This window comes from Manis pentadactyla, chromosome 10 (genome assembly GCF_030020395.1).
Source record: "Manis pentadactyla isolate mManPen7 chromosome 10, mManPen7.hap1, whole genome shotgun sequence".
In the NCBI taxonomy this organism is placed as follows: Eukaryota; Metazoa; Chordata; class Mammalia; order Pholidota; family Manidae; genus Manis; species Manis pentadactyla.
Genome location: NC_080028.1, coordinates 99,496,310 through 99,523,970, shown reverse-complemented (window position 1 = coordinate 99,523,970; position 27,661 = coordinate 99,496,310). Strand labels below are relative to the sequence as shown.

Genomic DNA, 27,661 nt, shown 5'->3' with positions numbered 1-27,661 from the left:
CGGAGACCGGGCCAGGCACGAGGTGAAGGCACGAGGCTCGGACCAGGGTGGAGGACAGTGGAGGTGCAGAGAAGCGCTCAGAAGCTAAGGTAATGAGCGAGGGGCTGCCTGCTCGCGGGTTGGGAGGGCAGATGAGGCCATTCCCCAGGCCCCCAAACCACTGTCGGGTGGTTTCTGATCTTGAACTCGAGAAGCGTTCTAATGCGGCACTCCTAACCACCTGTGACCAAGTCACAGGCTTGGAGTCCCATAAGCCCCAGATACGTCATTAACAGCCATGAGTCTCTGGGCTGCCTAAACCTTAACGGGCCCGAAGAGTCCTTATCAATAAAATGAGTGTATCAGCAGAACCCACTTCACACGCGCAGACGCGTCGTAAATCTGACCAGCGTCCTCAGGGTCAGCGTATCTGCGCAGTCGCAGAGTCCTGCAGGCGCCCGCGTGGGACTCAGTACGCGTGCGCCGGGCTCCCCTCCCCCCCCCGCCCACGACGTGCGCCTGCGCGGAATCGCCGTTAGTTTGGCGTCTGAGCCGGGAGGTGTGGAGGGGTACGGCACAGAGAGCGCCGGCGGCGGTCGCGCGGTGCGGCGGCCCGAGACCGGGCAGCGGGCCTTCGCCATGCCAGGGATGGTGCTCTTCGGCCGGCGCTGGGCCATCGCCAGCGATGACTTGGTCTTCCCGGGGTTCTTCGAGCTGTTCCTGCGAGTGCTGTGGTGAGGGCGGCGGGCTCTGAGGGCGGCCGGGTCGAGGAGGGAGCGGGGTGCGCCGGACCAGAGCGGGGACAGTGCTGCCAGGTGACGGCGCGCCATGTGGTGTCCACCGAGCCCTCCATCCCCGTGGAAGCGGGTGCTGTCGCTTCCCCAGTTTTTCAGATGGCACGCCGAGGCCCGGAGCGGTGGGCTTGGACCTCCGCGGTGCAGCGCGCGACACCCACTGCAAGCGGCGCCGAGCACAGGCCCGGAGGCGCCAGCACGTCGGTGCCGCTCTAAAGCCGTGGCTTCGGGGTCTCCGTGGTGCCAGAGCGGCGCCCTGCGAGGAGCACGGCATCGTGCATCTGACAAACGTACCGTGGGGAATTATGCCCTCCGGTGCCATTCTTGCGCCGGTTGTGGCCGAATTCCCTGAGAAGCGGACATGCTTGGCATATACGCTCTCGTCATATAAGCGTGGAATCAGTGGGGAGTGGAATTGGGTGTGCCTGAAGTCTGTTCCCAGAGGGTCTGAGCACTGTTATAAAAAAGTAGATTCTTGAGGGGAAGGGAATATATAAACCACGAAATGTTATGAACTGCTTCTCAGTGGTTTCATAGTTTCAGAGCCACGTTTTTCTGAGATAATTACCCATTATTATTTCTAGACACAGAGTCATAGCACAAAACTGACAAAAGCAGAAAAAGTTACCTAGTCCAGTTCCACGTCTGGGCTTGACTCCTTAATACTGCCTTCTTGCCTAATGGCACTCTGCTCTCTGCTGAAATACCTCTATGATGGGTGGGTCGCCATTACTGAACATTGGTGCTTTCATTGTTTTACCCGGAATTACGAAATAAATTTATGAATCCTTTCAAGTTTATTAGGGTTCATCACGGACCATCTTTGCATAACCTGCTTCCTGCCCTTGTTTTTATATTACATGCATCGATTAGAATGTGTATCAATTTCTCGTTAATCCACAGAAGTAAAAATTCTCCTGTTAATAATTTAGCAAGCATATCGTTTGCTGGTTTACCACTTGTGTATTTATGAGTCATCATGGGGCTGCTTTCCAGCTGCTAACATTACATGCTTGCTTATGGCTTTAAATGCCCTCATGTATTAGAGCAGGCATAGAATAAGAACAATTGTGTAACTATAGGAAGTATAAAACCCATTAAAAAAGAAAAAGAAGGTCATACTCTTCAGTTGACTTAGATCTTTTATTAATGAAATTTATATTTCCAAGTGAACCTCACTTTGTTTTGGAACATTTTAACTCCTTTTATTTCTCTGTGTCAGATTTTACAGAGAAGCTCCTCAGACTCCATTTAGAACCCTCCTTATTTCTCGGCAGGTGGATTGGCATTCTGACCTTGTACCTCATGCACAGAGGGAAGCTGTACTGCGCTGGTGGGGCTCTGCTCAGCAGTTACTTGATCGTTCTCCTTGTTCTCCTGGCAGTCGTTATATGTACGGTGTCAGCCATTGTGTGTGTCAGCATGAAAGGTAAAGGGTAGCCTTTTCCATTTAACACCTATTCTTTATTCATAGCTTTACTGAGATAGGATTTACCTACCATACAGCTCACCCATTTAAAGTGTACACTTCAGTGATTGTTAGTATATTGTTCAATCATCACCACAATTTTGGAACATTTTCATCATCCCGAAAAGAAGCCCTGTGCACATTAATGATCATTCCTCATTTCTACCGAATTCCCTCAGACCGAGGCATCCACTGATCTACTTTCTGTGTATAGATTTGCCTGTTCTGAACATCATACAGGTGGAATCAACCACTATGTGGCCCTTTGGTCTGTCTTCTTAAACTCAGTGTATGTTTTCAAGGTTCTTCCATGTTGTAGCATATATGGTACTTCATTCCTTTTTATGACTGAGTAATACTACATTGAGTGGCTAGGCTATGTTTTACTTATCCATTTATCTATTGGTGGGCTTTTGAGTTATTTCCACTTTTTGGCAGTGCTGCTGTGAACATTTGCATGTATGTTTTTGTGTAGATGTATGTTTTCATTTTTCTTCGATGTGTACCTAGGGGTGGAATTGCCAGATCCCACGGAAACGCTATGTTCAACCTTCTGAGGAACTGCTAGACTGTTTTCCAAGCATCTGTACTTTTTTCTTTCCCACCAGCAAGAGTTCCAGTTTCTCCACATCCTCACCAACACTTGCTATTATCTGACTTTTTGATCATAGTCATCCTAGCAGATACAGAATGGTTTCTTTTTTTTTTTTTGCTATCATTAATCCAAAATTACATGAAGAACACTATGTTTACCAGGCTCCCCCCCACCAAGTCGCCCCCTACACGCCCCACTACAGTCACTGTCCATCAGTGTAGCAAGATGCTGTATAATCACCACCTGTCTTCTCTGTGTTGTACAGCCCTCCGCGTACCCCCCGCAACACTATACATGCTAATCCAGAATGGTTTCTTATTGTGATTTTGATTTGCATTTCTTTGATGATTAGTGATATCCAGCATCCTTTCATATGCTTATTGGTCATTTATATATCATTTTTGGAGAAATGTCTAGTCAGATCATTTGCCTAACTTTAAATTGGGTTGTTTGTCCTTTTATTAATGAGTTGTGAGAGTTACATTTGTTCTTAATGATAGTTTTTTCCTACATGTTAAGATTTCTGCAGATAGTCACTGAGGTGAAATGTCTCTGAAAATGTTAGAAACCTCCCCCGTTTGGTTGCTCTGGTACAGAGAATGAGGTGAGCGTTCTGGTGACTAATAAAGAAATGTATTAGTAAGTAAAAACTCAACAGTCAAAGGCAGGGCTGTATGGCATACTACTCTCCAGCGTATTTCAGTGTTTTATTATTGTTTGAATCGGGGTGTAGGTGGTGTCCATACAGATTAGATGATGATAAAACTGGAGGAAGTAACTTATAGAATGGTGACAAAATTAAGATCTTGACAGTTGGAACAATAGACTGAAACTTACAAGTGGTAGTTCACAGAGAGTAACAGAGAGAGACAGTGGCAAGGTGTTTCATCATAAAAGAACTGTAGGGGTTTGGATTGCCAAATGGATTGCGCCTGCTTCCTGTAGTTACAGCACTGTGTTTTACTATGTCTCTGCAAACGTGAATGCAAGGGGTCTGGGTCAGAGGAGGCCCCAGTTCTGTGGTCTGTGTTGGTCCCCAAAGCTGGGTTTCATTGGCACTGGGTGCAGAAAGAAAGGAAGGAGCTGAACATGCACAGTGGGGCTCTAGTGCCAGGAAGTCTTTCAATGAAGTCAGAATTTCTGAAAAATAATGTATTTGATTGGTGTCATTTCAGATACAGCATCATCTAATTTATTTGCCTTTTCTGTTCAAGTCATATTCTGGTTGGTAAACCAAGTTTATATCTGTGATAGTAAGTTCAGATCTGAGGCAGTAAATGTAAGATTTTTCCCTCAAATGTTTTTCTTTGGGTAGTTTTGGTGGTGTCAGGGCATGTTCACACCACTGTGTTGGATGGACTGTACTCAGGCATCCCCTAGGACTCACACAACACTTCAACCCCCTGCCTGCTCCCCGCACTCCTGGTCAGAGCTCAGGGAATGTCTGCTGGCTGGCTGGAGTGTTAGGGGGCATTGCCTATCCAGCAGCCCTCTCCAAACGGAACTCGGTTTGATTGAGGATATCCCCCAATCCCTCACATGCAATGTGCATGTGCCAGAGAAGCTCGCCCTCTGCCCAGGTCAGGAATGATCCTCGTGTCAGTGATTGGTTCAGGAATAGGCATGTGACCCAACTGGAGCCAGTGACATTGGAGGAATTTGCTGGAAGTTCTGGGGAAGTCCTTCCTTGCTCCTTGAGGAAAGATCCAGAAGCAACATGTGTATTCCTCCTGGAAGGTTCCTGCTGTTGCTCCATTCACAGCCCAGGATGAGCTGACATGCAGAGGAGGGCAGAGCCGTGAGAAGCTGGCCTGGCCCCTCACAGCCCGTCGCTGAGATCACTAGTGGCCCTTCCTGTTTTTAAACCAGTTTGAGTTGGATTTTCTGTTACTCTGACTAGAGATGGCACAGGTGGAAGTGAAAATAGTGTTAGTTTAATTGCCAATTGAAAATCATGTTAGTTTAATTGCCAATTTGTTACACATAATTAACATTGCATGCCTTCTTAAAACTAGTATGTAAATTTCAGTGAAAAATGCCATGAAAAGAAAAGAAACAAGGCAAATGGGAAAAAATATTAAACACATGAGGCTTCAAGCCAATCTCCTTAAGGGCTTTTGTGATACGTAAGGAAAAGATCAATAGTCAGAAAATTGGGCAAAGATCATGACCAGTAAAATATGTACTATAAATATAATATATAATAAGGGACTTACACATATAAAAAATATTCAGTAAGAATTTTCTTACAGTGAGAAAAATTCACCTGGATAATACACTGAGCTGGTGAGGCTGCATTGAGTTGGTGGGAACATAGATTGGTTGAATGTCGTGGAAGCCTAATCTGGCTGCATCTGTACCAGTATTTTCACATCTGTTGGTACTTATAGAAATACTTGTGTGTTGTTTGTGGATATGAAAGATTGGAACAAACTCAGTGCCTGTCAGTAGGCCACTTGTTAGGTAAAGGTAGTTCATTTGAATGATGGTTTACTGTGCCTCTGTTGAAGAGAATGAGAAATGCTTCGTGAACAGATGAAGAATGAATTCCAATGTACTGAGGTGCAGGACATGATATGCAGTTTGCTGTTTTTTCTGAAGGGTATAAATTTTACCTGCTTTGTTTACATGCAGACTCTGGGAGGCTGTACAAGTTGCTGGTTTACTTCTAGGAAGGTAACTGAAAGACCAGGTCAGAGGTGGGAGGAGGGCTTAATATTTACTTTATTCCTACTTAAACTACTTGAACCTTTTGCCCTTTGCATGCCTTCCGTGCACAAAATCAATGAGTTGTTTACAAATTGTAAATTTTAGGCATTTTAAAAAATACTTTAACACATTGGTACATTTTAGCCTTGGTATGTGAATGACCCCCATTGCCCCTTTGTTTCATGGGTCATCTCAATAGTGAGCCTGCCTTGCTGAGCCGCAGACAGTGTGTGTTTAGCTTTGGCTGACAGACTTCTCTAAAAGAAACCCCACAAATTGTAGAGGGCACATTTGGAACAAATGGAATTCAGTCATGTTATCCAAAAGCCTGATGCTTAGGTATTTATTTACCTGTCTTTTTTTTTTTTTTTTTGGTCACTAGAGTAGCTTAGTTAGGAAGAATCTTGAGATTGCTGTAGTTTCTGTTTTTGATTTGAGAATCTGCTGATGAAAGCCTGTTCCTACTGCATAGGTTTAACTGGGGAAGGTCCAGCCTCAGGCCTACCACTTTTTGAGAACACCCTCAACACCCAGGGTCTGCCACTCACAGTGTTTGGTTTTGATTGTAAGACATGAGCTTGTGTCTCCTGCTTCTGGATATCAGGACCTCATTGCCCATCTGCCAGAGATGACTGCAGTGGCTCCAGGTGTTGCATCCAGAGGTGATGCAACATAGGCCTTCCTCCTCTTCCTCTTGCATAAATGGCTGTGTCTGATGAAGGACGAGCAGGTTACTTCACCAAGACTGTTAAGGGCATTACGTATTGGGCAGGGCCGTTAACTGTGAGTGTCCACATCATTCAGGTCCACACCAGCAACTCTCCATCTTGAGGAGAAAATAAATACCTAAATAAAATGGGAATGTTTTTAATAGGCAGGCCTAAATACATAAAGATGATATTTTCAGTATCTTGTTTCCTTTCTGGAACTTAGTCGGAACTCCATTTCCTGCTTCCTTATTCACATGTTTATTTCTTTGGTGCAGTATGTGCAGCGGAGTTGCAGGCACGTTCTGTGGGTGGTGTTGAGGTAACCCCTTATTTGAGCCCTACCCTCCAGGAAGCAGTGTGTACAGGCAGATGCTGCCTCCTGTTTCTAGATGGTCCGCTCTTGTTAGGCAGCAACAAGCTCCAACTACAGCGCTGATTTCTTACATGCCTGCCTCACTGTCCATGCCCAGAGCTGTTTCAGTTTTCTTACAGTATTTTGTTGGTGCCAAAAAGCAAGCAAGCCTGGTAGTGCATCTGGTAGTTTCAGTGTGACTTGAAGTAAGCTGTTCTAGTGTATGTAATTTTTGGAATTTAAAATCTATTTCCCTACCAAATCATTCTTCAGATCTTAGATTTTTCAGTCCTTGTTTTTGCTTTAGCGAAGTGGCATTTTGCTTGAGTTTGTCTTTATGACAGCTTTTTCCCACAGGGAGAGAGTTGGTTTTACATGAGAATTAAAGTAGTCAGGCCTCTGTTGGTACTTGGATTTGTTTAACAAATACCATAAAAACAGTGTCTAAATGTTAGGCTTCTTCAAGTGTTGCACATCAGAATTGTTTACTTCTGGGGACATTAGTGAGACAGAGAGCCGGGGTCATGCAGATCTGGGTTGTATTTTAGAAAATAGTAAGCTCTCTGAGCTTCAGTTTACTCATTTGTAAAATGGGATGGTGACTATCTCACAGTCTTCATGAGAATTAAACAAGAATGGGTTGTAGGTGTTTTGGATGGTGTCTGGAATGTTACAGGCTTGAATAGATGTCAGAGGTTGTTTTCCTGGCTGTTAGAACTTGGGGAACCCTGTGTCTCTGTTTGTCAGGACAGCTCTCTTTTTTGCCAGTTGTCCCAGCATAATTGTTAATAGTGCCTCCTCTGACTCTCAGAAATACCCTAATTTAGGTAATGACTATGTGGACACCGAGTAAGCACCCGAAGTGTTGTTAAACCCTGGTAAGTCTAAGAAGTGAATCTGAGGCTCTTTATCGTGTTTCCAATCTCTCACCTGGTCGACTTGCTCTCAGACTTAGTCATTGATTACCATTTATAAGTAGAAAGAGGCAGATGGTGGGTGTGCACACAGTACCAGTTTATGCTCTCATAGCTCTATGTTTATAGGAAAGAACCTTTTCATCTCTGAGGAAGCAAGTAACCAGTTTTGACTATTTCTGTATTTCAGGAACCATCTGTAATCCTGGACCACGGAAATCTATGTCTAAGCTGCTTTACATCCGCCTGGCACTCTTCCTGCCAGAGATGGTCTGGGCTTCCCTGGGGGCCATCTGGATATCAGATGGTGTTGAGTGCGACAGGCCAGTTGTAAATGGCATCATTGCAACTGTCACTGTCAGGTGAGGTCTTCTGTCTTCTTTTAGTTTCTCAAATGCATTTGAGATATAAGTAAACAAACCCTCTGAGTAACTACAGATAGCCCAATGTCATGCAGGCTTCCTAAAATAGTTAGAAACTGAAATTTTTTTGTGTGAATCAAAAAAATTTAAAGACAGCATTTATATATGAGAAGTAACTCATCTTCCATTATGCACTTAGCAATGTAATTTTCTGCCTTACTGGTTCTCATTTCCCTTCCCTTCTTTGAAAAGAAGGAAGAAAATCCAAAGACCAAACCAAGGACAAAAACTAAAGGTGAGATGGAAAGAAATGCAGCGTCAGGAATTCCAGAAGGAGCTACCCTAGACTGAGGCTTTTGCATTTTCCAGGCTAAGGATCTAAGTCATCTAGTTACTTCCCCTTGTGGTTTAAACAAGGAAATGGAGGTGCTGCCTTACCTGCTTCTCACCACCAGGGACAGCAGAGCCCCTTCCCAGAGGCTCTTCCCCTGTGCCCCTGCTCAGGAGCCCATGGGCCTTGCATTGTGGACCAAGAGATACTTAAACCCAGGAATGAAAGACCTGTTGGAGTGTCCCACAATTCGGCAAAATAATTTTGGTTTTACTGAGAAGAACCCTGAGGCTCTGAGGAGTAAGGGCCAGGGTCGTGGTGAGTGACTGTGTAGATCAGGTGCCAACTACTTCCATGCCCAGGTGGCAGCTCTGCCCACCACAGCTTTTCACTTGGTGGTCTCTACTTTTAGGGCTCTTATCTTTGTGGGGCCTGGGTTAACCATGGGCTCATCAGGAACCTTCTAGAAGAAACAAATTGCTCGCCTCAGCCAGGTCCTCAAAGGTCCGTATCCTGCTTGGTAACTAGAGCCACAGTTGTACAGGTGCAAAACCTGAACCCAAAGGAGGGAGCCTCTGGTGCCTGCGTCAGGATGTAGGACCCACGGTCACCAGGCCTTTTCCTCTCTGTTTGCAGCTGGATTATCATCGCCTCCACTGTGGTCACCATTATCATTGTCTTTGACCCACTCGGGGGGAAAATGGCTCCATATTCCTCCGCTGGTCCCAGTCACCTGGATAGTCATGAGTCGAGCCAGTTCCTTAATGGCCTTAAGACGGCAGCTACAAGCGTGTGGGAAACCCGAATCAAGGTCCTGTGCTGCTGCATCGGGAGAGATGACCATACTCGAGTTGCTTTTTCGAGTACGGCAGAGCTTTTCTCAACCTACTTCTCAGTAAGCTGAAGGGGCCTGCTTTCCTCTCTTTCTCCTCTCAAAATAAATGCTTCTGTTAAGATGAGTACTCTGTGTTTTGAGCCAGTCTACCTGTTCACATGAAATAGCTCTTGAGAATTTGTGGCCTGTGGGTGTGACAGAGTTGGGAGGTGCTCCCTGAGATGTTACTCAAGGGAGCATTAGCTGAGGGCCCTGCTTCTGCAGATGCTGTCTGGTCTGTGCTTCCAGGTGTTCACACCTGCTCGTTGCACTGTCAGGATTTTTCACTAGTTTCTAAAGAATTGATTGTGGCAAGTGTATGTTCTGGGAATGATTTGCCAGTTGTCTTCTTGTATGTCTCCCATCCAGCAGGTACCAGGTGTAGACAGCCTCCTGCACCTGAGGTAGTATCAGATTTCTTACTGCTTTATAGCATGGTGGGAGTGATTGATGATTCTGCTTCTGAAGGAAGTCTGCATACGTTACTGCAGTGCAGAAAGGTGTCATCATTCTAGAGCAACTTCTTTAGTGATTTGGAAATACTTGTTTTTCTTTCCAGTGTGTGTCGTTTCATATAATATTCTCTGATGAGCTGTGATTGTGTTCGGCCCTGAGACCGAGTAAGGGGAGGCATTCTCCTGGCATCCTGTACACCTGCTGGTTTCTGTCTCACCTCTCTGTGGTGTCTGACCTGTGCTGTCTGGGGCCAGTCTCACAGCCTGACACCAGGCTGGAGCCACAGCCTCCATGTGGAGGTTACACAGTGTGCCCCTGAATAATTTTAAAGGAGTGCTTCAATCTGGTTTTCAGAGGGTTGGAAGGAGGAGGAAGTGACTCTGGCTGTTCTTTGAGGGTGTCTTAACCTGCATCCTAGGTAGAACTGCTGGCTTAGCAGCCAGGTGGCCAGTACCTGGTCCCTGCTGAGGGGCCGAAGTGCCTAGAGGTGGCCAAGGATTCCTGCCTGCCCCCATCCTTCCTGAAGGAGGAGGGTGAGGCCAGGCTCCAAGACTCACTCACATGCTTTCCTCATCTGAGGGCCTTTTTGAGGCTTGCTATACCCAGTGAGTCATAGAGCTCAACTGCGGACTCTTGCAGCAAAGCCTTCCTGGCATCTTGAGCAGTGAGACTAAGCAGGGCCATTACTACAAAGATGGCAAATTTACCCATTTACTTGCCCGTTTTACAAAAGATGTGTAGATTAAAGATAGCTAAGCCACTTGAAGTGAAATTTGAGAATAGAGATTAAAAAAATGTTTATGTCCTCTGGTGGATTTGTCTGAGGGCAGGATAGTAGGAGCGTTAAGCTCATGTGCAGGAGGAGTTCTGAGAGGACAGTACTTCTGGGAGCTCCTTCCACATCTTACTGCATGTGTGCACTTAGATACTGGGTTTTCAGGAGCTTGGGCAGGGTTTTATGACGAGCACTGTGGTCTCCCACCCAGGACACAGACCTGGTGCCCAGTGACATCGCGGCAGGCCTCACCCTTCTCCACCAGCAACAGGACAATGTTGGGAACAACTGGGAGTCTGATGAGGTGATCAGCCACTCCCCGGAACCCTCCCAGGTGAGCCTGTGTTTCTGTTGAGTTGTACAGTTTTGACATGTTTACCTTTTTGTAAGTCAGTAGCAGTTTCAGGAGCCCTTGGCTTGGAGTCTGATCTGCGGCTCCCACGAGTTGTGGTTTGTCACCTGTAAGTGAGGCATCTCCTCGCCACCTGGAGTTGAGGCAAAAGGAGCCTGCTTCCGGCCAGTCCACCATCGTTGTTTTTTAAAGCATTCTCTTTAGGAAATAGGCTGTTGGAGTCTACCTATCTGGGGGAACCTGGCATGTTCACTTTCTCCTCTGGGCCTGGGGAGCAGGGGCAGTTCAGCTTTGCTTGCTAATAGTCTTCCCGCCACAGGTTTTTATGGTTTTGAAAGAAAAAATTGCGCATAGATGTATGTACTTCTCTGCACCTCAATCAAGCACTTAGTTCTTAGCTCATTTGATTGCTGTGGCATGGAAATCTGCTGGCCTTCATGTGCAGCCGGCAGGTCCCTTGCTCATTTCCCCAGGGGTCAGCAGAGTCATTAGGGATGTTTGCAGAAATATGTCCTTGCTACATTTCTGTAAAATGAGGGGTCTGTGTTTAAGGATCAACTTTCCCTGTGGAAGTCCTCTGAGAGGTCTTTTAGGTGAGGAGAGAAAGGGGAGACTCGGGAATTTGTGTGCAGGTTAACAGTCTTAGCGTGCTGACCTCTTCATACCGGTTCCCATAAACAGAAATTTCTGTCTCTTCTCTTGCAGGAAGCTGGTTTGGATGCAGAACTGGAAAACTGCCACCACTTTATGCAGTTTGCAGCAGCTGCCTATGGGTGGCCTCTCTACATTTATAGAAACCCGCTTACGGGGCTGTGCAAGATTGGTGGTGACTGGTAGGCTGGCCTGGGCTGAGGTCTCCATCTTCCTCTGGCTACTACTACGATAGCGTCTGTACTTTATTTCCTAAAATAACCATATTTCCCTCCAAAAAACCCCTATTTTGAAATATTTCAAAAACTGCAGGAGCTGCAGCAAGTCCTGTCAGATGTCCTTTATCTGGAGTCACCAGCTGGAGTCACCAGCTTTATATGGAGCACCAGCTGTCGCACGTGCTGTGTCACTGTGTACACAGAGAGTGCCTTGAGCCTTCAGAGGCTCCTTAGCTCTCATTCCTTCAGCTGTACTCCCTAAGAACAAGGGCATTCTTTTATGTAACTGTAGTATAATTACAGAAATCCAGGAAATCGATTATTGATCATTGGCTGATTTATGACTTGTACTCAGATTTTCCCAGTTGTCCCGGTAGTACCCTTTCTAGCAATTTGTCCTCCCACACAGGATCATGCGTCCCATGTGCTTGTCACATCTCCTTAGTCTCCTGTTTGGAACTGCTCCTTAGTCATTTTCTGTCTCTCATAATACTGAGACTTTGGAAAGGACGGTCCAGATGTTTGGTAGAATGGCTGTCCGTTTGCTCTTGTCAGGTGGTCTCTTCATGATTAGGTTCCAGTCACATACTTTTGGCAGGAATGCTCCATGAGGAGCATTGTGTCCATAGTTCATTTTATCAGGAGACACGTGATGCCAGTCTGTCCCATTACTGGTGAGTTTAAGATCTCTCCCTTCTTGGCTGATTTATTTTTTTATTGTATAAAGCATTAACATGACTTAGAGAGCCAAAACTCTAGTAAGAAGTGTGTATAGAAATATACTTAACTTTTAAAGGCCACTGTGTTAGCCAGACTGAGTCCTGAAAGTCATAAACCCTGGCCCTCGTGCTGGCTGGGAGGAGGGACTATGGGGGCTGATGCTCCTTGGTAAGTGATTCAAGTCAGTGGTAACAACTTTGCCCCCTTTATAGTTGCAGAAGCAGGACAACAGAATATGATTTGGTCGGTGGTGATCAGCTCGACTGTCACTTCGGCTCCATCCTGCACACGACAGGACTGCACTACAGGGACTTCCTTCACATAAGCTTTCATGACAAGGTAGAGTACAACAGTGGTTCTCAGCTCCTGTGGGGTCCTGGAATCCTTTGACATTCTGATGGAAGTTATAAATTATTCCCTGAAAAAAATGTGCATAGACACACACAGTCACCCCCAAAGTTTGCATATGATTTCAGGGGGTCCCAAGCCCCCTCAGAGCCCACACAGGTTTAATATAAGATGGAGCAAAAGTCTCCATCAGAGATTCTGCTCTGTTTTTCACATTGGCCTACCTCGTATTGAAGAACAATGAGTTGCATTCGATACTAATCCTGCAGGGGTTTCTGGATGAAGTACTCCTGTTTCTGGGTCTGAGCTACCCCACGATTGTGCAGTGCAGCAGGTCTCGCACTTTGGAGGTGCAGGGACCCTGGGGAGGGTGGCTCGACCTGGCCCCTGCTGTCTGGTTCTGGTGTTGATTGTGGCCCTCCAGGTGGGTCTCGAACACGCTGGAAGCTCAGATCTGCTGGGATAGTTCAGTTCTTGGTTTTGCTGCTGATTGAATCTCCTGGGAAGCTTTTAGACCTACTGAAGCCCAGGCCACACTCCGTGTTGGTTAAGCAGAAACTCTAGCAATGGGACCCCAGCTCAGAAGCCCCCAGGTGATCCTAGTGTGCAGAGGACTTTGGGTCCTCTAGTCCTACTCTCCAGCCCAGTGGATCCCAAACCTAGAATCACCTGGAGAGCTGCCACAGCAATCTGATGCCCAGGTCACATCCCGGTAAGTCCCAATGTTGGGGATGTGAGCAGGCAGGGTGTTGTCTTCATATCCCTGGGGAGTGTGGTGTGCCTGTGGCCTGGAGCCTTGCACGGCGCTTTCCCTGAGTGGCAGAAAGAACAGAGTTGGAAGAAGGTCATTTTTCACAGAGGGTTGGTGACCATCCTGTGAGCTCTTCCAAGGGGCACCACACAGTGTTGTCATGATAAAGGTCCTCCCCTGAGGATGCCAGGGAAATGAGCTGGCAGGCTTTTTCTTTCTGGCCCACTACAAATCTGTAACAGTTCACCACGAACAGCAGCCAGCACCGTATTGCTTCTGTGACACCACCTTCTGCAGGCCAGGCGTGGCCTCGATGCACACACCAGCCAGAAGAGGTGGGCCCATTGTCCTTAAAGAGGAGGAAACAGACAAAGAGAACTGGAGAACACATGGCAGTAAGGGGGCTGAGCGGGGTCTAATGACACCAGAACCTCTGCTTTATGAGGACTCCAGTTCTGAGGCAGGAGCCTGGAATTACTCCTTGACCTATGGCTGCTTCTAGATGAAAGTGGGGGCTGTCAGAGCCCCAGGCGCTTTCCCTGCTTGCACTTAGAGTTGGGACCTGGCCCTGCCACCGAGGGCGGCAGGGTGGTGGCCAGAGGGGTCTCGGGGAACAGCACCTGGGGTCTTCACCCAGAGCTGCCACAGAACTGGGTGTATCCATTGGCTCCCCAGTGATCAGGCTGGGCCTGTGCTGTGCAGCAGAGCAGTAGGCGTGACGGGCTCAGAGAGGCTGTAAAGGAAAACGGGCCCTGGTCCCTATGAATGACACCTACCATTCACAGAGCACCTAGGTCATCACCCCGAGTTTGGCCGCGAGGAGTGGAAGAGAGGTCAGGTGCTCTTTCCGCGTCCGTGGTTGTAAGCTGCAGTACTCAGACTTTCACTGGCTGACCTCTGCCCTTCCTTTGGCCTCACTCCTGTCCCTCTCACCCTCAGGTCTATGAGCTCCCCTTCCTGGTGGCTCTGGATCACAGGAAGGAATCCGTGGTGGTGGCTGTGAGAGGAACCATGTCTCTCCATGTAAGAAGCCTGGCTGGTCATGCCTGGAGTGAGGGGTCTGAGCTGGGGGCGGGCAGAGGCCAGGAGGCCCTTTGCTGGGCCCGAGGAAGAAACATTCCTACGTTACAGCATTAGACGTGGTGGAGAGCCCCAGGGCTAGAAATGAAGAAGCAAATCAGGGTTGTGAAATTCTTCTTTTGAAAAAACAGATGAGGCCATTTCCTTTCAACAGAAATGTCAGAAACATGGGCTCCTGCAGGCCTGGGCTCCCCCTCCAGGAGCTCCTAGAGGGGTCCCAGCTGATTCTCCTCATGTGCCTGGCCAGGCCCCCAGCCAGGTGACCCTCCCCTCCAGTTTTCTGCACCCAAAGCCAGAGAGAGCGAGCCATGTGACGCCATCAGCAGTCACTCCACTGTTGTTGGTCCTGTTCCAACACAGCGGCCCGGGCGGCCTGCCATGGGGCTTCCTCTGCCTGTTCCTGAGTGAGTGGCCACTCTTCTCCAGATGCCCCCAAGAACTGCTACTTAGCCGTCCCAACCCAGGGGTGCCTCTCCTGTGCTTACTCCCCATCTCTGTCCCTGGAGACCTGGGCAGCTTTCCCTCTCTGTGTCTGTGTTGGACTTTTAGACCCCTCTTGGCCGTTCCTCAGTCTCAGGTCCTGGTTCTTCTCTGCTGACCCAGAAAATGTCATGAAACCCCAGAGCTCACCCTTGACCTGTTCTGCTCTTTCTGACTGGTTCTGTGGGGCAGAGCTGGCAGCTCTGCTGTGGGTTGGGACCCACACCTGCACCTTCTAGGCCCTCTGGGCCTGTTTCTAGTTGTGCAGTGTCCCCACGGTGCCCACTGGTGGAAGTGTGAGGTCGTTCCTGGCTTTTCTCCTCACATACTGCCTGGCCTGATGCATTGGGGCCCCAGCCCCTCTGGCCATCTCCTTCTTGGGCCAGTGAGAGAGTTTCCTACCTCCGTCCCTTTCTGCAGTCTCTTACCTTCTCAGCCTGGCCTGCTGTCCACAGCCCTCTTTCTGGAATGTGGGTCAGGTCTCCCTACTCCTTCCCAGAGGCGTCCTTCTGAAACGGAATTCATGTATCCTGCCACAGCTCCGTTGGTACCCTGGCCCCACAGCCTGCCCTTCCCTGCCCTCACTGTGCTAGTGGTTCCCACCCTGGCAGCGCATCAGCCACCTTGCAGCTCCATAGAGAGCATCTCTGTGGAGCCCCTCCCGCAGCGGGTTCTGCGGACACACTGCCTCTGGGGCTCAGTCCGTGACCCCTCAGTGCACTGAGTTGAGTGCCTGTGCACGAGCTTGTGCCTGCTTCCTGCACCCAAGTGCCCTGCCTGGGACCTCCTGCTCCCTCGGTGAGGATGCCTACCTTTCTCCTCTGCTTCCTGAAATCAAGCTTTTCCTCCAGGCTCTGGCTTAGGTGTACCTCCTCCAGGAAGCCTCCCCTGCCCTGTATTGCTCACCCCCTCACCTCCCTTAGGTTCCAGTGAGCTACTGACAGCACAGGCAGGACCCATGCTTTGTTCAAAACCCTGGCACAACCACTTTGCAGGCACTTAGAAGATGTGTGTGGTGGAGAAATGCAGGGGGTGAGTCTTAGGTATGTCCTGGTCCCCTCCCCACATTCACGCCTGACCAGAGCTGGCTGTGCCAAGGGTCCCTTGGGAGACCGTGTGTCCTTGCTGCCCCTCAACCAGCATCCAGCCTATCCCAACTGACGGCCTCTTCTCCCTATGCCATTTCCAGGACATCCTTACAGACCTGTCAGCGGAGAGCGAGACCCTCAGCTTAGAGTGTGAGGTGCAGGACTGTTCGGCACACAAGGTAGATGCCCCGGGGTTGTGGCCTGGAACGTTCCATCAAGATAAGAGGGGTCAGAGTTTTTCCAACTCCAAATCTCTTCCATTAATGCATAACTGTAGGATAAATAGCTGCTGCAGCCAGGTGCTGTGCAACATAAGCACTTCTTATTCTCACAGCACAACTTCTCATGACAACCCTGTGAGATGGTTTTATTTTTTAAGGGAAAGCAGCAGGTTTGGAGCAATCACAGGTGACTTGCCAATGCCACACCTTTAGTGGAGTGTCAGTGGCATCTGAAACCTGTCAAGCACTCTTCTTCCCTCTTAAGTAGCAATCCGTGGAAAAGAAAAGGTTTAGTGCAACCCGGAGCAGAGTCCGATGCAGACTAGCCCCGCCCCGCCCTGCCCCCACCAGCGATGCAGGCCTTTGGCACTTCCTGCGTGTCCCTCCAGACTTCCTCTGGATGCGGTGGTACCGGTTCCTGTTTCACTCTTACTGTGCTGGGGCCGAGGGCTGGTGCATGAGGAACAGAAAATGGCTTGCCCAGAGCAGAGGTGGTGTGTTCTAGTCTTTTTTTTAGTAGTTTTAAACACACAAGACCATAATTATCATTTAACCATTTGTAAGTTGGTGGTGTTAAGTACATTCAGAATGCTGTGTACCCATCACCACTGTCTATACCCAAAACCTCATTATCCCAGACACAGACTCTGGCCCTCTTAATAACTCCCTGGCCCCTGGTGACCACCATTCTATTGTTTCTGTGAAGTTGCTTATTCATTCTATGGACCTCACAGAAGTGGAATCACACAGTATCTGTCCTTACTGGCTTGTTTCACTCAGCATGACGTCTTCAAGATTCATGATGTTGTAGCAGGTGACGATGTCCTTTTTGTAGCAAGTGGTGTTCCACTGCCTGAGTGACCACCTTTGGTTTATACATCCATCCACTGATGGACACGTAGGTTACGTCATTTTGGCCATTGTGAGTCACGCTACTGTGAATGCAGACAACTGAGTCCTGCTTTTGAATCTTTGGGGGCTGATACCCAGAGGTGGGATTGCTGAGTCTGATGGTACCTTCTGTTTTCCTTTTTGAGGAGCCACCGCTGTTTTCCAGCACAGCTGAGCCATTTTCTTCATTTTCACCTTCCACCCACACCATGAGGTCTCCCATTTCTCTACACCATCAACACTTTGTGTTTTTTAATTACAGCCACCCTAGTGGGTATGAAGTAAGATCTCCCCATGGTTTTGATTTGCATCTCCTGATGACTAATGAGGTTGCAGAGCAACGTTTGAACTTGTGAGGGGAAGCGAATGACTCCCTCCCTCCCCAGAGTCCCAGCAGCTGCTCTGGGGAGATGCGTCCGGTGGAGGGCAGTGGGCTTGCTGTTGTTACACACTGGGTGTTTTCTTTTTAACCAGTAATCATTTTTAATTAAAATATTTGTTATCACCAGTGTAGCTGCCGGTGATGGTAGAACCATAGTGTCCTGCCTGGACAGTTCTCAGGAAGGAGCTGAAGGGAGGATTTTGATCGGCCTCCTGTCAGCAGCCTGACAGGCCCGAGAATGGGAATGCTTCTCCTTTGACCCTTAGCTATCTTTTTGCGCCTCAATTCACAGAAGAGTCCAGTCTATTATTGGGCATGTGTGAAGAAAAAAATTTTTAACAGTATAGAGACACATCAACTGGCCAACCACAAAGTACCTTGAGGCTGGCAGGCCTGGTTGTGGTGCTCCAGGGATTTGCCGCAGGTAATGGTTCTGAGTGGCCACGGGCTGGGACACCTTAAGGCTGGGAAGACAGCTGCTTGAGGCATCAAGGCGTGAACTGGTTTCTGCTCTTGGCTTCGGCTGTGCCTGGTTTCCGCTCTGACACTGTCCACAGTACCTGGACTTCAAAGCTCTGTGGCTGAAAATGGTCTTGGTTGTGTAACATGTGCCAGGGAGGCTCACAACCAGCATTGGTTGTAGTCATAGTCCAAGTTCTGTTTGGCTCTGCCCATATGGGGCACGTTGTAGGTGCTTAATAAATGCTGAAGGAAGTTAACTGCACTGCAGAATTGCAGAGCAGTAAAGGGAATCTGGTGGTCTGTCAGGAAGTGCTCAGATCACACACACAGTGTTCAACCCCTGAAGCCACCTTTCAGCAACTCTTGTATGAGGCCAGGCTCAGCATTCTACTCACAGAACGATGGCTCTGTGGAACAGGAACTTGCAGTAGCTTTAGACGTGATCAGAACAGCCTCCCGTCTTACACAGTTCCTCCTCTCGTCAGAGAAGGTGCTCAAGGACAGGGCCAGGCCTGCCTTACATGGTCATTGGAGGAAGCACTGCGGAAACAATTTGATCAGAAGGGGTGTTTCTCCTCTACTGGAACTGCTTCATTTCAAGAAGCCTGTTTCACAGGACAGCTGTATTTGTTAGGAAATTTTACATTTTATTTATTTTTTGAAATTAAACCAAAATGTGACCTTCCTAAGAACTCACTTCTGATGGTTGTAGTTTTGCCTTGGCAGGAACAGTGAATGTTATTAGTATCACTGATTCAGGACTTTATGTTTCAGCATCATTTTTAAAGATCAGTCATTTATAATCTAAACCAGACCCAACTAAGGGATTTGGCTGAAGTAAATTTTGGTATGTCCATGCAGCAAAATACTGTGTAGTTACAGAAAAAGCCATAGAAATATCTGTTGACATGAAAACATGTTCCTCATGTCACCCATTCGTTTGTGGAAGTAGTAACTGCACACCTTGGTGCTGAGCTCTCCACAGGTGCCAGGAATACACAGTGCGCAGCAGATGAGGCCACTGGTCCGAGGGGCTTGTCTCCTATTGGGATGGAGTCACAAATAAGTGTACACAGTGTAATCCTGTCATCTGTTTTGATAAAATGTATGATCAATAGCCCCTTCCTTTGCGTTTTTAGGGGATTTCTCAAGCCGCCAGATACGTTTACCAACGACTCATCAATGATGGGATTTTGAGCCAAGCATTCAGCATTGCTCCTGTGAGATTTTAGTTTTTCTTTTCTTTAATTTTCTCTGTCATCAGATGTTTGGGTGTTTTAACCTTTACTCCTTCTGCATTTGTCTCCTAGGAATACCGGCTTGTCATTGTGGGGCACAGCCTGGGGGCAGGCGCTGCAGCCCTGCTGGCCATCATGCTCAGAAATTCTTACCCACAAGTCAGGTGTTACGCCTTCTCCCCACCCAGGGGGCTGCTGAGGTACGCCTGTTTTCACATGGGTAACAATGTGCTATGTATAAGTCATATGGTCGAGACTGGCCTTTTATTTGTAATTATAATTTCTCATCCTCAGGAGAAGTTTGTCTCAAAGCACTACTCGGTTTTTCATAGGTCTGGCTATAGCTTTGATTTCCTATGAGATAATGCTAAGATTCATTTTTTTTAAGTGAGGTATAATTGGCATAGATCATTAGTTTCAGGTGTACGAGATTCAGTATTTGTGTATACTGCAATCACTACAATAAGTCTAGTCACCATAGTTATGAGAATTTGTAATGAGAACTTTTAAAATTTACTCTTACATGGTATTATTAACTATAATCACCATGCTGTTCATTACATCCCCATGACTTATTTTATAATTGGAAGTTTTTACCTTTTGACCCATTTCACCAACCCCAAACCTCCACCTCTGACAATCACCAGTCTGTTCAGTGTATCTGTGAAGCTGGTTTTTGGTTTTTGTTATTTTTTAGATTCCACATGAGATCATACCATATTTGCCTTTCTGTCCGACTCATTTCACTTAACATAATGCCTTCAAGGTCCATCCATGTTGTCACAAAAGATGTATATATCTGCACATTTTCTTTATCCATTTGTCTGCTGGTGGACACAGATCATTTCCATGTCTCAGCTCATGTAGTTAATGCTGCAGGCAACATGGGAGTGCAGTTACCTTTCCAAGTTAGTGTTTTCCTCAAAAAAAAAATACCCATTAAGTGGAATTGCTAGATCATGTGGTATTTCCATTTTTAATTTCTTGAGAAACTTCCATACCGTTTTCCACAGTGGCTGCGTGAGTTTACATTCTCACCAGTAGTGCAAAAGGGTGCCCATTCTCCATAGCCTCACCAACATGTTTTCTTCCTGCTAATAGCCATTCTAACAGGTGTGAGGTGGTTTGGGTTTGCATTTCCAATGATTAGCAATGTGGAGCATCCTTTCATGTCTGTTGGCATCTGTATGTCTTCTTTGAGAAAATATTCAAGTCCTCTGTCCATTTTTTAACTGGATTTTTTTGTGCTATTGAGTTGTATATATTTTTTATATATTTTAGATATTAACCCCTTTATCAGATATAAGATTTGCAAATATTTTCTTCCATTCAGTAGATGGCCTTCTCATTTTGTTGGTTTCTTTTGTTGTGCTGAAGCTTTTTAGTTGAATTTGTCCCATTTATTAATTTTCACATTTGTTGCCTTTACTTTTGGTGTTAAATCCAAAAAATCATCACCAAGACCAATGTCTTAATCCCTTTTTCTTCTAGTTTTATGGTTTCAGGTCTTAAATTTAAGTCTTTAATCTATTTTGGTTTTGTGTGTGATGAGAGAGTGGTCCAGTTTCATTCCTTTGAATGTAGCTGTTCAGTTTTCCCAACACCACTTATTACAGAGACTGTCTTTTCTCCATTGTATATTCTCACCTCCTTTGTCATAGATTAATTGCCCATAAGGGCAGGGGTTCATTTCTGGGCTATTCTGTTCACTGGTCTGTGGGTCATTTTTTGTGTCAGTACCATACTGTTTAATAACTATAGCTTTGTAGTGTAGTTTGACATGAGGGAGATGCCTCCAGCTTTGTTCTTTCTCCAGACTGTCTTGGCTATTCGAGGTCTTTTGTGGTTGCATGCAAATTTTACGATTGCTCCATTTCTGTGAGAAATGCCTTAAGAATGTTGGCAGGGATTGCACTCATCTGCTGACTGGTTGGGGTAGTATGACCATTTTAACTATTAATTCTTCTAATCCATAAGCATGGAATATTGGTCTCCTTTTTAATATATCTTAAATTTGTTAGATTCCTTAATCTACAAAATCCTAGTCATTGTCATTCACATATTCCCTCTGCTCTTTCTCCTTTTTGGGGGCTCCAATTAGATGTGTATTAAACCTGCTTTCTCTGACCTCCTTTGTATCTTGTGGGTTTCTGTGTGCTACCTTCTGGGTGTTTTCTTCACAGCTGTTTTCTAGTTTGCTAATTCTCCTTCAGCTGCTTATTATTGCCTGTTAAAACTATTGTTTTATTATGGAATTCCATACAAAATAAAGAATTCAAAAATATAGTATAATGAACCCCCATTTAATCAGCTTCAGTAACTTATTAACATGACTGATTTAATTTCATAGGCCCACCCTACTTCCCACAGAGCCCCATAACTGGATTAGTCTGAGATAAATCTGAGATGTACCATTTCATCTGTAAACATGGTAATATCTCTCTCAAAGGCACTCAATTAGTAATTCCTTGATTACAGTCTCCCAATTATTACTGATTACATTCTCCCTCCCAATTATCTCATAAATGTTTTACAGGTGATTAAATTCCAAGCAAGTTTCTCACATTGAATATGATTAATTTGTCTTGTAACTCTTAATATATAGATTTTCTCTTCCCTTCTTTATTTTTTATACCAGCTAATTTGTTCTGGAGAATCCATATTTTGAATTTCCCCTATTGTATACAAGTGTCATTCAACATGTTCCTCTGTTCCACTGGCTCTTTGTATGTCCTATAAAATGGTAATTATATTTAGAGAGTTGATCAGATTCCGGGTAGATTTGTTACAGTAACACAGTGGTAATGGTATAGATTTCCTATTGGATCACATTGGGAGGCACACATCTGCTTGTTTCTCCCTGTGATGTGAGCAGCTAGTGATCAATATATAGATATTAGAGGTTGTAAAAATGCTGACATTTTATTTCTGCCATTCCTCCTACATTTACTAGCCAAAAATTATCAAGAACTTTGCAAGTACTTGGTTGCTCCGAGGTGTAGTTCACACAGGGAAAGCAGGAAAGATGCATAAATGCTTGAATCTTTCCCTTTATCTAGCAGTGCTCAGAGTAACCAGTTTGTGGTCTGGTAGTCTCTAGAGGTGTTCATTCTTTTGATCTGTATTTCAGCGCACTGCAGTTGTGATTTGGGTGTTCACACTGCCCGCACCTTGGCCAGCGGAGTCCCTTCAAACTAGAGCTCTCGTCCTTTTCATCGTGACACATACTCTGTTGGCTGAGTTTGCTGCTCTCTGGCACCATACAGTATTCTCACGCTTTTTGCCCTGGTCCATATCTGGAATCAAGCTTTCCTCCTGGGAGTATTGGTTTCTTTGAGTGGGAAATGGTATTGAGACTGTGAGCTGGGTTCCTAGGGTGCTCACTACCACAGGGTTATATTCCTGCTAGGGGGGTGCTGCTGTTTTTAATAACTTGAAGTAATTCTTCTGTTTGGTTAATACATTATTAGATTCATTTGTTGTATTTGGCTTTTTGGTTTTAGGGATTGCTTGTTACTTTATTTTATAGTTATATAAAAATGACACCATTCCAAAGACAACTAAAAGCGAGGTACAAGTAGAGAAATCATTCTATCCTTGTTTCCTCAACAGTGTCCTTTCTCACCCCAGAGGTAGTAGCCGTTTTTTTTCTCATTATTCTCATACATACGTAAGTACGTAAAAGCGGGTTGTATGTGTTCATTCCTCCCCTCCTTAGATGAAAGGCAGCACACTGGACATGCTGCTCTGCTTCTTGTGTTTATCAGAATAGCGTACCCTGAGGTGTCACCCACAAGGTCACAGATAACCTCAGTCCCTTAAAGCTGCAGAGGTCTCGGCTCTGCCGTAGTTTGTGAAGGTGAACACAGCCTCTGCTCTCACACATAGGAGGAGCCGCCACTGCGTTCTGGTTAGGTTCCAGGGTGGAGGGGAGCCGGCTGCTGGGTCAGAGGATGCAGAGATGTGCTCTACCTGCCGTCTCACTCTGGTTTGAAATTTTAGCTGTTGATCATCTCTTTTGGTCTGTGGTGTAGCTTTCCTAGCATCTATCCAGTGAGCTGCTCTAACTATAGTTTGTTTTCTCTCCCCCTTTAGAATATAGAGAACAGAGTTGAAGTCTATGAAAACTGACCTCTTCACTGACCTTGCAGTTATTTGTTCTCTTTGAACCCTTCCATGGGCGATAGTCATAAAACTTTACACTAGTTTTTCTTCAATTTCAGCAAATCCCTTCATGAATACTCTAAGAACTTCATTGTGTCACTCGTCCTGGGCAAGGATGTGATTCCCAGGTGAGTCTGATGAATGTCTCATCTGGGGTCAGGGTAGCTGAAAAGACTTGAGCCACAACCTCATCTTTTGCTAAAAACAGGTTAAGTGTGACCAACCTAGAAGATTTAAAGAGGAGAATCCTGCGAGTGATTGCTCACTGTAACAAGCCCAAGGTAGGCGGGGCTCCCAGGTAAGAGGGGCACAGGGGTTTGGGCCTCCCCAACAGGCTACGTGTGGCACCACGCCCCTTAGCCCAGCACACTTGATCATGTTGCTCTGAGTTCTTCCCGCCATCCTCTATACAGACCTCTGTCTCGTGTCCTAGAGATGACACCCAAGGAAGCAAAAATGACTAATTCAAGCCCATGAAATGCCACCACTAGAAAGTGTGTTAGCAGAACCATCTGCGTTCTGGCCAAGTGACTGCTTCCTGTCAGAGTTCTCAGCTCTGTGTTGGGACCAACAGTATTCTGATGTCTCTGTTCCCAAAGCTTAGAAGTAAGGCTGCCAGATACAGAGTTTTAGAGGTACTGGTGTATCTACCCTATGGAACATTACACAGTCACTGAAGTTTTTTTTTTAAAGCTTAAAAATTATTCTTAGAAATAAAATCCAAGAAGGGGAAGGTGCCAAGATACATACATACAAATGTTGACCAAAAAAATACAAAATTTTTTTAAATTAGGTAACAGTAGCGATAATCTTTCATTTTTAACCTTGGTTTTGTTTTTGTTGCTCATCAGAAAAAAAACTAAAAATTTAAAATAAACTTTCTCCTTATTGACCACAACCCCCACCCCTCGATTTTTTTTTAAAACTCATGTCTTTTAAGGGAAGAGTAAAACTGACTGGCAGAACTGTCTAAAAAGAATTAAGGGTTAATTTTCCTTTAAAATCTACATGATTTCATTTTAAAATACTGCTTCAGCTGTGACAGCTTCTTTAGCCCAAGAGACACACCTACTGGGCCACTGACCTCACTCCCAAAGGCCCATGATTTAAAAAACAGAACAGCCAGGGATTTGTCTGAGCAGCAGCTCTGGGAGAGGCGGCCTCTGTGGTGAAAGCCTCACCACGAAGCCAGCATGACACCTTCCTGGGTCACCCTCAGTACAAGATCTTGCTGCATGGGTGCTGGTATGAGCTGTTCGGAGGGAACCCTGACAACTTTCCAACTGAACTGGAAGGGGGCAACCAGGGAGACCTGACACAGCCCCTCCTCGCGGAGCAGAGCCTGCTGGCACACGGATCCCTGGCCTACAGCTTCTCCAGCGACTCCCCGCTGGAGTCCCCTACCAAGTACCCCCCGCTCTACCCTCCAGGCAGGATCATCCACCTGCAGGAGGAGGGCCCTTCAGGGAGGTGAGTGTGGCTGGGTGGGGGGCGGGGAGCTGACGCAGCTTGGTCCTCTCTCCACCTGTGGAGGGACATGCAGAGGCTCAGCTCACAGCCGAGCTTTGCTGTCTCCCTTGTTCAGGTTTTGCCACTGCTCTGCTGCTCAGTACAGTGCCAAGTGGTCACATGAGTCAGAGTTCAGCAAAATACTCATTGGCCCAAAGATGCTAACAGACCACATGCCTGACATCCTGATGAGAGCCTTGGACAGTGTGGTGTCTGACAGGGCTGCGTGCACCTCCTGTCCAGCTCGAGGCTCTGCTGTGGATGCGGTGTGACCAGGGCTACTGGATGCCACTCCAGGACAATGGACTTGCACTGCTGCTCTTCAACTGAGTGTGTGCGCCTCCCAGATGCCTGAACCTCGGGTGTCCATCAGGACACGCTGGGTCCTACTAACAGTAACCTGAGAATGACACTATTTCAGCACGAGCAGGATCAGGAGAGCACGGGGTGCTGGGGCAGAATGGACACGTGGGAAGCTTCAGGAAGCCCCTTGCTGCTTCCACCCCAGGAGAGGGTGGAAACCCAAGGGCCAGGTTTAAGGCCCTAGTGTATCTGTAGACTCCCACCCTTCAGGACACCTTTTCAGGGACAGGGTCTTCTCTTTACCACTGTTTTAAAGTCTGAACTTGGCAGACTGGTGTTTGTACTTTGCAACTGGATTCTCCTGGTAACATGATCACATTACTGTTGTGAGGGCATAGACTGGGCTTTTCTCCCTGGTGGCGTATGGGTCAGCCCTGAGCTCTGATTAGGAATCAAGACAAAAGCAGGGTGGGGAATGAATGGAGACTCTGCTCCTGGTCACCTCCAGCCCCAGCACTCTGCTCCTTGTTTCCATGGCCCAGCTGTCTCATCACCAGCATCCAGTTAATGAATGCTTATGGCAAATTCTGGCTCATGGCAGTCAGCCAGTAGATTCAAAGGAAGTAAAACAGTTAAGTGTTCACACACCTCATTAGTATCTATGCAGTGACGTGCTTTTCTACTGGATGTTTCCAGGAAGGTCTATTTTACTGGGTGATTTAGAGTGATCATGTTTTAAACTTTTTTTTCCCTGTCTCCTGCAAACAACAAAATAAAGTCTTTCATTTTCTTAGAGCTTTGGCTGAAGACTGAGAATTGCACAGGTATCTGATTTCACACCACCACCACCACAAGCCATAAAATGACAGTAAAGGGATTTCTGTAAAAAGCATAAAAACCCACAAGGATGGGTGTTAAAGGACAGACTAGCACAGTCAGATGGCTGGAAGTAAAGGAACCTTTCCTAAGCACAGTGGGAACGAACGAGCAGAATAACCCTGTCCACACCCAGATTTCCTGTGCAGGTAAAAGAGTGACGCCAGTGACAGACCCAGCCCCGTGAGGCAGGTTACCTGCAAGCTGGAAGCCACCGGGCTCTCCCTTCAGGGTGTGCTAGACAGCAGCCCAGCTGAGGGCCTGGGAACTGCATTCCTAAATTCCCACTCAGCCTGGGGTCTTCCCGGAGATTCCCCAGAGAAATCTGACCACTTGAAATACTGCCCTCAGGGCCTCCCTGGCAGCTGTGGCAGCCACCCACCTTAGTTTGTGAAAACCTGCAAAGGACCATTGTTAAAACTTGAACTGAAATACCATAGTGATCTCCAATTGCTTCAAGTTCCATTTCCAAACTGCTGTACATTCCTAGCAGCAGGAAGGTAAGCAAGCTCACTTTGAACAGTACCTTGGCTGACCCACCTTTGTGCCTTCAACCTTCAGCATGAGCCACGAATCACCAGACACCAGAGGAACAAGGGACCAAAGGAAGCAGGAGATTAAAACCAGCCCAGCTGCAGTGTGGGTAAATGCTCAAACCACACCAGAGCTGGGAGGCTGAGCAGCAGTGTTCATAGGGAATAAAAGGCACAGATGACTAGAGCATGAGAGGAAAAAGAGCGGCTGGAAACAGAAAAAAAGTGAGCTTCCAGCCGGGAAGAGCCCACCAAGCACACAGCGTGAGAGATGAAGATAAACCCAGGGCACAGAAGTCAGGAAAATTCCCATAAGACTTGGAAATAAAAGCACATCCCATCCCACACAGCAGAAATGACCCAGAAAACACAGTGGGAGACCTGCCTTTGACAATCTCAAAGGAAGCCGTTCCAAACTGCAATTTCAAACCAAGCTAAGAGGTATCCATGTAGAATGAAGTTATTTTCAAAGACGTAATGGCTCAGGAGCACATTTCCCAGACACCCCTCAGGAAGCTATTGGAGAATGTGTTCAAGATTGGAAAGTAAATTAAGAGTCAGGATGTAAGAAGTCAAAGATCAACACACAAGAGAAATGGTGGTAAGAGGATTTTGAGACCTTAGGAAAATGAAAATTGAAGAAACTAATATATCCAAACATCTTGAGAGATTAAGACAACAGATGCAAGTTCACAGAAAAGGAAGCAAATATGGTATTATCCCAAAAGAAACCCAAAGTTGTGCAGCAAAGTCAAACTTGTTATGCACGACTTAGCAATGAGCATCTATATAATAACGCAAACATGGGGGCCGGGGTAAAGAGAGCCCTCGTGTGGAAAGGCTGAACGTGAAAAATCCAGCTAGCAATAAAAGCAGGCGATTTAGCCTGATCTCTTGGGGGGTGGGGTAGAGGTTGAAATCAGTGACCCATGATTTAATCAAGCATTCCTGCATAACAAAGCCCCTGTAAGTACCCCCAAAGGATTTGGGTTTGGAGGGGTTTGGAGAGCTTCCGGGTTGGTGACCATGTGGCAATCTGGGAGAGGCACACAGTGGGGGAGACAGGAGTGGGGGC

At 46.6% G+C, this 27,661-nt stretch overlaps 1 protein-coding gene across 3 annotated transcripts; it reads left to right on the top strand.

Annotated features, from left to right (window-relative positions):
• The first annotated feature begins 515 nt into the window (after positions 1-515).
• Positions 516-25,972, top strand: DAGLB (diacylglycerol lipase beta). 3 transcript variants are annotated; one of them, XM_036896983.2, is made up of 15 exons: positions 516-713; positions 2,051-2,202; positions 7,712-7,883; positions 8,851-9,109; positions 10,531-10,653; positions 11,377-11,504; positions 12,473-12,599; positions 14,299-14,382; positions 16,109-16,186; positions 19,103-19,183; positions 19,274-19,401; positions 23,425-23,493; positions 23,574-23,646; positions 24,585-24,835; positions 24,951-25,972. In XM_036896983.2, exons 1-15 carry the CDS (start codon positions 619-621, stop codon positions 25,144-25,146), a joined length of 2,016 nt encoding a protein of 671 aa, XP_036752878.1. In that variant the 5' UTR covers positions 516-618; the 3' UTR covers positions 25,147-25,972. The 3 variants fall into 3 exon arrangements, with proteins under 3 accessions (XP_036752878.1, XP_036752879.1, XP_036752880.1); XM_036896985.2 differs by lacking the exon at positions 516-713 and adding an exon at positions 3,356-3,440; XM_036896984.2 differs by lacking the exon at positions 2,051-2,202 and having other exon boundaries at positions 537-713.
• Positions 25,973-27,661: the final 1,689 nt, after the last annotated feature.